The sequence below is a fragment of the Oenanthe melanoleuca genome, chromosome 1A, assembly GCF_029582105.1.
Source record: "Oenanthe melanoleuca isolate GR-GAL-2019-014 chromosome 1A, OMel1.0, whole genome shotgun sequence".
In the NCBI taxonomy this organism is placed as follows: Eukaryota; Metazoa; Chordata; class Aves; order Passeriformes; family Muscicapidae; genus Oenanthe; species Oenanthe melanoleuca.
Genome location: NC_079334.1, coordinates 7,561,519 through 7,571,624, shown reverse-complemented (window position 1 = coordinate 7,571,624; position 10,106 = coordinate 7,561,519). Strand labels below are relative to the sequence as shown.

The 10,106-nt window shown below is 43.2% G+C and overlaps 1 protein-coding gene across 1 annotated transcript; it reads right to left on the bottom strand.

Moving 5' to 3' along the window:
• Nucleotides 1-948: 948 nt before the first annotated feature.
• TSPO (translocator protein) lies at nt 949-10,052 on the bottom strand. Its single transcript, XM_056482579.1, has 4 exons — nt 9,929-10,052; nt 3,990-4,190; nt 2,185-2,323; nt 949-1,340 (listed from the first exon to the last, which is right to left on the bottom strand). The coding sequence occupies exons 2-4, from the start codon at nt 4,175-4,177 to the stop codon at nt 1,164-1,166; spliced, it is 504 nt and encodes a 167-aa protein (XP_056338554.1). The 5' UTR covers nt 4,178-4,190; nt 9,929-10,052; the 3' UTR covers nt 949-1,163.
• Between the last annotated feature and the right edge of the window lie 54 nt (nt 10,053-10,106).

Sequence of the window (10,106 nt, the reverse complement as noted above, 5' to 3'; positions counted from 1 at the left end):
AATTCAGCAACTTTATGTGCAAGCTACAAAAAATTCTCCTATCTGTTGTGACATATATATTGTATGGGTAGTAATTATTTAAGCTAGTTTGCAGCAATTAGGATGTGCTTGAAAGGAAAGTACAGTTATGAAATTGTGTACATGTTCTAAACCTTGCTTCAAACTTTGCAAACATTCAGCACGTTATCCCTCATGATCAGGAACATAAAGGAATATTTGAGGCTATTTCAGGCTGGTCTGCAGGAACCTGCTTTGTTCCACTGACTGGAGTTCAGGCTGGAGAAATAAAGTTTGGAAAATCCAGTTGCTGTGCAAATGGGGCAGAAGGGAGAGTGGGGTTGCACAGCCAAAGTGATGCTCACACCGTGCTGGCCTCCTGCTCAGGGGAACCCAAACTAGTTTGGGCTCCTTACTTAAATTTTACTAAAGAAATGTTGTGACTCTCACAGTTTGTTTACATGTGCTCTGAATTTCCTGGTTTGTCTTGGCCATTGCAAAGGTGAGGAGAAGAAATGAAGGGGCTCTCTTTGAGGCTGTAGCATCCTGCTGCCTTCAGTGTTTTTCTGCTCAAAACAAAACAATACCAGCAAGGGACAAGGTTATTAAGTTTACATGTAATTTAATGCATTTAGCTGAATGCATGTACAGTTCTTCAAAGTGGGGAGGCAAAATTGTTAAAAAGAGCTTTCTTAAATGTTTCCAGAGTACAATGGCCAGAAGACAAATATCTGGTGGCTGTAGTGGGACACATCATAGCACAAAAGCATTGTGCCTATAAATATAAAACATTCAGGCCACAGTCATGCCTGTCACTCTTAGAAACACCTTTCTGGAAACCTGTTAGTGTGTGGCTGGATTTCTTCCTCTGAACAGAAGGAAGTTTGAGTTCCTGCTTTCTCCTGGAAACAGTTAAAATGCTGTTGTCATGTAACATATAATACTATAATATGGCACTTACCACTTTTTAATCAAGACTTTTAGTTTGCTATAAAACCCAGTCAGCCATACAATCCTTGGTGGCTTGCCTAATAAAGTTGTATTTGTTTTGTCAACTGGTAATTACCCAAGTAATGGTAGAAGTAGTTCAGCTAAAAATAAGGCCATAACTTTTTTTTATATAAAAAGTTATTATGGGGAAAAAAATGGTTTTGGCTGAAAACTGCTTATTCAGGTTTTTTCTTGTTGCGATTGTCCTTCCAGATCCGATAATTGAGTGCAGAAGCCAAGCTTAGCCAAGCTAAATAAGGAACCATCAAATAAGCTGCTGTTTTGTTGATGTTATACCAGGAAGCAGTGGTAGCTGTTGCTGTACCAGTTGTAAGCAGGAGAGTCACCAATCCCTGAAATATAGAAGGTGGTTAGTTTTGTTTTTACTCATTACATTTCCTGCGTGTCACTCCACCTAGCTCTGGCACCTGTTCTATCCCTCTGTGAGTTAAATCCTTCTCATAAAACCAGCCTGCAGATAAAGATGATAGATTTCTGCTGAGTTACATTCCACTTCAAGTCGTAAAACAATAGCAGAAAGGGCATTACAGCTGGGAGCAGAGAGGGAGAATGAAGTCTCTCTCACCCATACCCTCTTTAGTGGGCAGTGAGACACTTCCAAGAGTGACTTGGAACAAGCAAACCTGTCCAGTTTGTTCATGTCACCTGAAGAGATGAGGTATGAATGAATCTGTGATGGATTGCAGTCTTTCCCTGTTAGAGCATTGCAAGTGCAGCTAGAGAACCAGGCAAGTATTTTCTATTTTTTATTACCAATTCTTATTTTTGAGAACAATTGAACTGTTTCTCTTCAGAGAGCTGCAGAAAATGAGTATTTTAAAAGGGGTGTTACCATGTGAATAATGTTGTAATAAGCTGCTTATCACTAGTGTTTGCCAGAGAGACCTATGATTTGCAGGAAGGCATAAATGTTTATGTTTTCTAGTCACACAAAACTCTTACCAAAGGCTAGCAGAAAGCTGCTTGATATCTCTCAATTTAAGGATGGTCTAGATCTGTAAATTCTCTCAGGTGGCTGCTGGCATGCATTAAAGAGAATTTTAGAGAAGTTCCACAAGCCATATTTTATATTCGGAACCATTTTCAGGGAGAAAAGATTGACACAAATCTTTCATGCTAATACCTTGTAAATAAGAGTAATAAACCTTTGGTTTGGAAACGTAGTATTTCACTTACCCATCCCATTTTGTGAGCTCCAAAAAATATTGGAGTCCATGCCCAGTTTAATGCCAGGTTCCCTGCATACAGACCCAGAGGAACCACTGACTTTTCATTGAAGCCCCCCAGTTCCTTCCACACCAGGTAGGAGCCATATCTGCAGAAAGCAAAGGGGAAGTGTCATTCACTGCACTGTTCAAAGCTACCACACATTCCTGATCAATTAAATAACTTCAGTGCCAGGGTCTAGATTAAGTTGGAAGATTTAGATATCCAGGCCCTACTTGGCAAAGTAAGTGACAGCACAGGCTTGATCAGCTGCTCTGGATAACAACATGAAGAGAGAAAAATTCCAATTGTGCCAGAATTCTCACTTCTAAGTGCATAGAAGCAGATAACCTACTGCATTTCAGTCTTTAAGAAGAATGCCATGTTGAAATGGAAACAAGTCTAGGATGCAAATAGTGAAGAAAACTTTGTTTTAGTAATAATAAATGAAAACCCACTTCTGAAGTGGATTAAATGAATGGCATTGAGTGGGTTCCCAAAGCAGAGTTGAGTATGGGGAGCAGGAAAAGCCCTTTAGTCACTTTCATTACTTTCAGAGGGACTGAGCAATGCAGCTTTGCTATTTTGGCAGTTTGATTGCAGAGACTAATGAAAAAAAAAAAAAAAAAAAAAAAGAAAGAAAATTTGGGCAGGGTAAGCATTAGAAACTTCAGTTTCCTAAGTGATTTCCAGAGACCAGCATGGACTTGCACTTGTTCATACGTCTAACTTCAACTTCAGACCAAGATCATGATGTACAAATCTAAGGAAGCTGTGTCAAGAAAGGCAGGTAAGCTTCTTAAATCTTGCTTTTAGTTATTTGTTGCTTTCCATGCAATTGAGATGTTCTGGAGGAATGAAATGTCTTGGTCATTCAAGGAACATGTGTGCATGACGGATTAGAGAAGGCTGGTACTAAGAATGATCTTTTCATTGGGCTGGATGTATAATACATAACCAAGACAGTCCACCTTAGGATACACTGATTCTGCTATTATCAAAACTGATAAGCTGTCACAATCTGGACATTTTTAAGGTATTTAACCTGCATCACTACTCGGATTTGTGTGGAGGAATCCAGACACAGGGTTACAGATTGTGCAATCGACTTGAAGGAAGTTGGGAAAGCCACCCAGCTCTTTTTTCCTTGATAAAATGTGTGTTTTTATTCACAAGTCAGTAATGATTTCATTCAACTCTTCAAATACAGAAGTATTCCACTTAAATAAGTAAAAAAGTACAGTCTGTATGAGGATAAAGAAATGAGAATACTGGTGGGGGAGGGACAAGACATGAAGCTATAAAAATTACAAAGCTTTTCTGGAAAGAAAATGAAACCAAAATAAGAGAACATTCAGCATTCAGTTTCATCCATTGCATTATTGAACTCTGTTAGAACAGTTCTATCCTAATTTCCCCAACCCCTTTCTTTAAAATTTCTTAAAACTACAGAAGGACATGCTTAGAAGAATCCTAGTGCTGCCTTGCATCACTGTTTCCAGCTTGGCAGGTCTTCCCCTCAGAATGAATGAGGAAAGCAAATTAATGGCAGCTTTTTGAGCTCCTGCTTTTGATGTGGATGCTTCTGCATATATAATGTCCTATCAAACCCACACACAACTCCCAAAACATGTTTTTACCTGTTAAAGAGGCAGCTTGACACAGTTTCTTACAAACAGGGTTACAGGAGTACAGTCACAATCCTCACGATCAGCATTATATCAAATGCAACTTTGAGATCAGGTCAGTGCCTTAATACAATGTGAAAAACATACCCCATAGATGTATAGAGAGTTCCCCAAACAGGAGCAAACACCCAATTAGGTGGACACCAGGATGGCTTCTGCAGAGTTTCATACCATGTTGGGATTTCCCTTTTGGTTATATTGCTTCCTAAAAATCCTCCTGCATGCGGCAGGAGTGTAAAACCTAATGCTGGGGCCCAGGCTGGTACCACTTCCATTGAGACAGTGAACCTGAAACAAAACCAAACACTGATTGGCAGAGAACTTTTAAAGTGCAACTGCAGAAGTTTCCATTTTTAACAGATTCAAAAAATAGGCATGTCAGATCTGATCCACAGCGAAGTGTTGTCACTGAGAGAGACTGCAGCTGAAATGAATGGATCTTGTACCAATACACCTGTAAAGGAATCTGTCCCTGGGGAGGGGGTAGCTGGTAGGAAGTGGGGCCTTTACTTCCCTCTCAGCTGAGTGCATGAAGATTACTGAATTTTACCTGTAGAGCTATCCTTACCCATAAGTATGGCAGAGGCATAAAGCAGTTTGATGTTATATGAACTGCACTTGAAAAAGTAAATAAATGCAGTAAGAAGTGTGTATTTCTGCATTCCCTCAATGAAGTGGCAGAGCCAAGGAAGTAGAGAGCATGTGCTTTCCTGGAAAAGCATTTCAAGCCCAATAATGTGAGAGATTGCCTGCAGGATGCTCAGTGGGAGCCAGAGGGATGTGAATCAGCAGCAGACACTTGAGAAGCTACCTTAGAAAACAAACACCAGGGAGGACAATGAGAAGGTAAGTACTTAAACGATGTTTTGCTAAACAAGAAAGGCGATCTGGATACATGGGGAGTACACCTTTGGCTCCTTCATGAAGCATTCGGTCAGTTGCAGCAATTGTAGCTGCCAAGCCCATTAAAGAAGTAGGGATAAGGAATGCCTTGCTCTGCTAGGCCATGCTGTTTTAGTTAGGGTACAGGCAGCAGGAAAACCAGCAAGCAAAGAAGGAGGAAAAAGCTTCATAGCAGATTCTCTGGCCAAAAGCCAAGTGCTACAGAAAGGCTGTGCTTAGTTTACTGAAATGTAAACATTAGAGCTACAATAAAAAAAAAGGGCAGAACTGAAAGATGTAGGTAAATACACACAATTCCTGTTCATCTGTTATGCAGGAGATTATGAGAGAATGCAGGAGTGGGGAAAGAGCAACTGCAGAAGGTCCAGGAGAGAAAGTAAAATTTTAGATCAATGAGCATTTCAGATGCTTGTCAGACAAAAGTGAGGAGGCAGGGAGTGGGGAAGAGGAAATCCTACTTGTGACAGATGTGCTTTAACTGATAGGAAATGGCACAGATGAGGTTGTATTGTCACAGCTCTGACCCAGTGAATTTCTGTTTGGATGAGGGTAAGCTTGGGCTGCAAGGGAGTGCTTGCATTGTGATTTTTGTCCCTGCACTCAGGGCTCTGCCCACACAGATTTAATGTGAGATTTCAGTGGCTGGGCCCACAATGCAGTTTGTATGGGATCAAGAGAAATCCTGGTGATAGAAGCAGAGCAGAGTTTTGAAGGCAAAGTGAGTATGGAGGGACTGGTAAGGCACACAGAATGAGAAAGGTTGAGAAGGATAAACAAGAAAGGGCAGGTAGGCCTGGGCTGTGGGCTTGGGGGAAGTTGGCCATGAATAAAAGTATACACAAAAAAGGCAGCAGACAAAGCCATCAGATATACAAGTCAAGGTCAAAAACAGGTGGGGAAAAAAGCCAGGGAAGAATTCAGAACTGAGGCTGGAGAGAAGGAGAAAGGGGAAGACAATGTGGTACTCTGCTGTGATAGGATCAATTAGTTCTTGGGTGGAGGATGGACAATGGAGGGAGGAAAAATCTGCAGGGCTCATTGCTGCCACACTTCTGCCTAGTGGATTCTACTTATGAGGAATCATCTTAAGTGGAGCAGAGGAGTTCCCCTGCTCTCCTGCACTTAGATCTGTGCTGCTATTTCCCAAGGAAGCAGGCTGTCACTGCCATGTGTGCTACTTGTCATGCCCACCAACAGTGTGAAAGGCTCTGCTTTTACTGTGATGTGAAGAAATTGCCATGTGCAGGAGCAACAAGGTGTGATGGGAACAAGAGCTCCGAGCTCAATGATTCTCTTGGCTGCCTTCAGATGAGTAATTCCCAATTAGTTAGTTAGGTTAAGTTAGAAATTGAAAGTTAATAAGATGTCACTAATTTTTAACCCTTTTGCTTTGCCTACAGGGAGGCCAGGCTTAGCTCTCTATACATGTTGTGATACATCCAACTCCAGCGTGGCTACCAAATACTATTTTTTTCAAAAGTGAAAAGCAAGAACCCAAAGAGTTTTATGCTTTATTTGGATGTTAACAATATAAGGGTGGTTTCTCCTTGCAGAGTTCAGTAGCTGGACTTTGTCAGGGGTTCTGTCAGCTTCCTCCCAGGGAAAGTCTGAAAGTGTTCTGTAAGCTTAAAGTGCTAAATACTATAAAACTGAAACAATACTGCTCTGTGACAGTCATTAGTGAATAAATGATGTACCCATGCATGATGGAGGAAGAAAACTGAAACAATTCTTAAAAGAAAGAAAAGCAGGCAGGCAAAAAGAAACAGGAAAGGCACAAAGCAAAGAAATGAGAGAAGTGAAGTCACTTGTGCAAGGGGAGGAAATAGAAATGAAGAGATTGAACATACTGGCTGGAATTCAATGCTGGTGTCCCAGTCTTTTAACTACTATTACTACTAATTAATTATGTGCTGTATTTTCCAGTAGCATCTCTCAGGATTTCCCAAGCGTGGCAAAAAACTCTGTCTTGCAAGGAGGAGGGACAAAACCATGCAGTAAGATGTGCTGGCAGCAGGACCACAGCTGTCCATCAGCAGTGGGAGTCCCTGTGTTTTCATTCCCAAGAAATTAAATACTAGTATCAACTCTCCAAAAAAAAGCAAAGGTAACTCAGAAAACATCATGGAAGAGGCCACATCTGTGTGTCTCTGGTTATCTGATGTAGGTCTTTAGCAAGACAATGAGTAAAAGGCAAGGATGCACTGGAGAGTCTGTGCATTGGGCAGTGCTGCACTCTTTGTTTACCTGTGCAATGTTTACAGAACACTCTGTACATTTTCTAAAAGTAATGTAAGCACAAAGGTTCATCTGCCCTGCCTTCCTGCCAGTGTACAGCTGATGATCTGAAATGAATTGGTGAGAACTTACACACCACAAACTTGTTAACACAGCCCCACTGGCTGCAGCAGCATTACTCAACCTAGAAATAATAACTACTTTCCCAATCATATCCCAGCTCCAGGGTGAGTTGCACAATATTCTTGCACCCTCATTTTCCTACTGAAGAATGCTGGATGTCTGTGGATGATATCTGCAGCATACCCAGCAGATATCTGCCACTAAAAACCACCAAGGTTGGAAATATTTTCTTCTCACACACACTTAATGTGTTTAGTTCTTTTCCACTTCTTATTTCTGCCCTGCAACAGATTCTTCATCATACTGCCCCTTTTCTATTTAGCCCTAGTGTGACTTCAGGCAGTTTCAGCAGTGCAATGAGGGCTGCACTAGGCCACTTTGCTTTGCATACATGTTAGAATAATTGTTCTAGGTGTTCAAAACATCTGACTCACCCAAAGTTCATTCCAGCTACACAAAGTAAAAGGAAAATAAAGGGAGCCCCTTTTATTATATTTATTATATTATCCTTTTATTTATTATTTATATCCTTTTATTGGAAGCCCCAATAGTTAAACTTGCTGCCTAATGGACTTCACTCTGTTTTCCTATGGTGGCATAACATGAAGAAAAAACTAACAGAAGCTTTCTGTGTCCTCTTTCTGGAAAAAGGGATGGGGTGCTCTGTAGGTGGAATTAGATATATCATGACAGAGCAGCTGGGTTGCTTCAGCCTGATGAAAAATGAACTAAAACACTTCTTTGCCTTAAGGAGGTCTCTGAAAGACAGGTGCCTTTCCCTCCTCGGGGCACTCTGTCAGCAGGAAGGAGAAGGAAGGTAGGAAAGGAGAACTGCTTTCATCCCATTTTCTTATACTCCTGTGCTGACAAAACTTCTGATTAGTTCCATTCTTGTGGAGCTTGGGGCTGGCTACCAATCACATGGGGCTTAAAAACCGCATTAAAAACACAAAGGAAAGTCTCTCAGCAGGGCTAAATCACCCTGGCAGCCCTGGGGTTCCCAGTGCCCAGTGTTTGGAGATGGACTCACAAAGCTGGGAGCATACCATGGAAGGGGGTCCCTGAGACAAACCTACCCTCCCTCTCATCCCCTACCATACTTTTTTTTTAAGGGCAAATAAGGCTCTGCCCAGGTGTGAGAGGCAGCATGCAAATTTTCCCCAGCAAGAAGGTTTCTTCCCAAGATAGCTGTCCGAAAAATTAAAGATAACATACTTAATTTATATTGATAAACTATTTATGCGTGTTGTGGTTTTAATTCCTGGGAAGCTGCAACACTAAAATCAAATTTACATCACAGTCTCTGACAAAAAAAGTAGGCTTATGTCTTCTATAATCTCAAGTAATAGAGACACTTCAAACAATAAATGTTATAGAATATAAATATCTAATAAGTGTATAATGTATGTTTATAATAGATATTAGAATTTTATAATACATATTTAGATTTTTTTTTAAATATGGTATTTATTGAAGACTGTAATGTAAGGTGTACAGATGGAAACAAAAAATCTCACTGCCCAGTTTACACTTCTTTCAAAGTGGCAGAGCATGAGCTGTGCAAATAAATCTGTGATTTATTCACATACAGGGAACTGAAATGCACACTGGAGCAAGATCTTTGCTGGGACAATTTGCCATTTACTGCTCAATCTCTTCTCATTGACACTTATGTTACACGTAGAGGCAGCCCTGGGCTGAGATGTGGTCACATATATGTCATACATCTCCTTTGTTACTGCCCCTATATTTCAGCTAATTTGAGCAGCTCCCTTCTAGGTATTTTACCTGAAGGCAGACACAAATGGAAGAAATCATCTTACAAAATAGCACGAATAATAGAAAAGTGAGAAAAACCTCGCCCTGATCCTTTGGAACGGGCCCAAATAAAAAGTCAACATAATTTCTTGCTATTGTGACACATTTTCCTTCTCCCAAGCTGCACTTACAGTCTCTTCTGCTGAGCTGCTCTGACTCAATGCTTGATACTGTTTCATAACCTTACTTGATGCAAAGTCGTTACAGAATTGCAACTCCGGCAACTTTCACTTTTAAAAAAATAATCTTACCATTGAACGCTCAAATCACATCACTGTGCATTTTGGGCTGATTTATAAGTATCACTCAAAAACTCCGAATTGAAACCAAAGCTCTTTCTTTCACCCTTAAAGAAACGCTCCTCGGCGACACTGAAGGAAGATCGCTTTAGTTAAATAGCAGCGCGAACGCTTCTCCCGAGAGCGGAGAGCGAACGTGCCGCGTGTGCGCCGGTCCAAGAGAGACCAGAGAACCGCTTCTGCCTTTCCGCTGTGAACCTCTGACAAGCTCGTGTGCCGGATAAAAACTAAGAATAAGCTTCCCAGCTTGGTGTGTTGTGGGTTTTTCTAAAGCACTTTCCATGCTAAACTCCGGCACGTAAAATCCGTGTTTGCCCAAGTCGTCTCCGACCGTGAGCGGCGGAGCGGTGCCGCCCCGCCCGTCTCCATCCGGCACCGCGGGTCCCGTCCTGCCCGGGCTGTCCCGGCAGCAGGGAGCGGGATCGCCCCCCTCACCCTCTCCGCGACCCGCGGGGGAGCCGAGGGCGCGGCGGGGTCCCGGCAGCGGCGGCAGCGCTCCGGGAGCGCCGGGACCCGCGCGGGGGCTGGGGCGGGGTCGGGCGGCCCCTCCGGCAAAGCAGCCGGGCCCCGCCGCGGGGCTGCGCCGCCCCTCGGGCTCCCCGTCCCGTCCCACCCGAGCCGCGCCGCGGGCAGCGCCGGCGTTACCTCCTGCTCTGCCGCGCTGCTGCTGCTGCCGCCGGCCGCGCCTGCTCTGCCGGGCGGCCAAGCGCCGCCCCCGGGCCGGGGCGGGCTGAGGCGCTGGGCGGGCTGAGGCGCCTGGCGCGGGCCGGGCCCAGGGCGGCGCGCGGGGCTGAGGGCGGCGAGCGCGGCTGAGGGCGGTGAG

Excerpts from the sequence above, each read along its gene's own strand:
- TSPO (XM_056482579.1), bottom strand. The coding sequence starts at position 4,177 with ATGGAAGTGGTACCAGCCTGGGCCCCAGCATTAGGTTTTACACTCCTG. Across the intron at positions 2,324-3,989 it reads ACTCTCTATACATCTATGGG|ATATGGCTCCTACCTGGTGT; the intron begins GTATGTTTTTCA and ends TGCTTTCTGCAG. Across the intron at positions 1,341-2,184 it reads GAGCTCACAAAATGGGATGG|GGATTGGTGACTCTCCTGCT; the intron begins GTAAGTGAAATA and ends TCTATATTTCAG.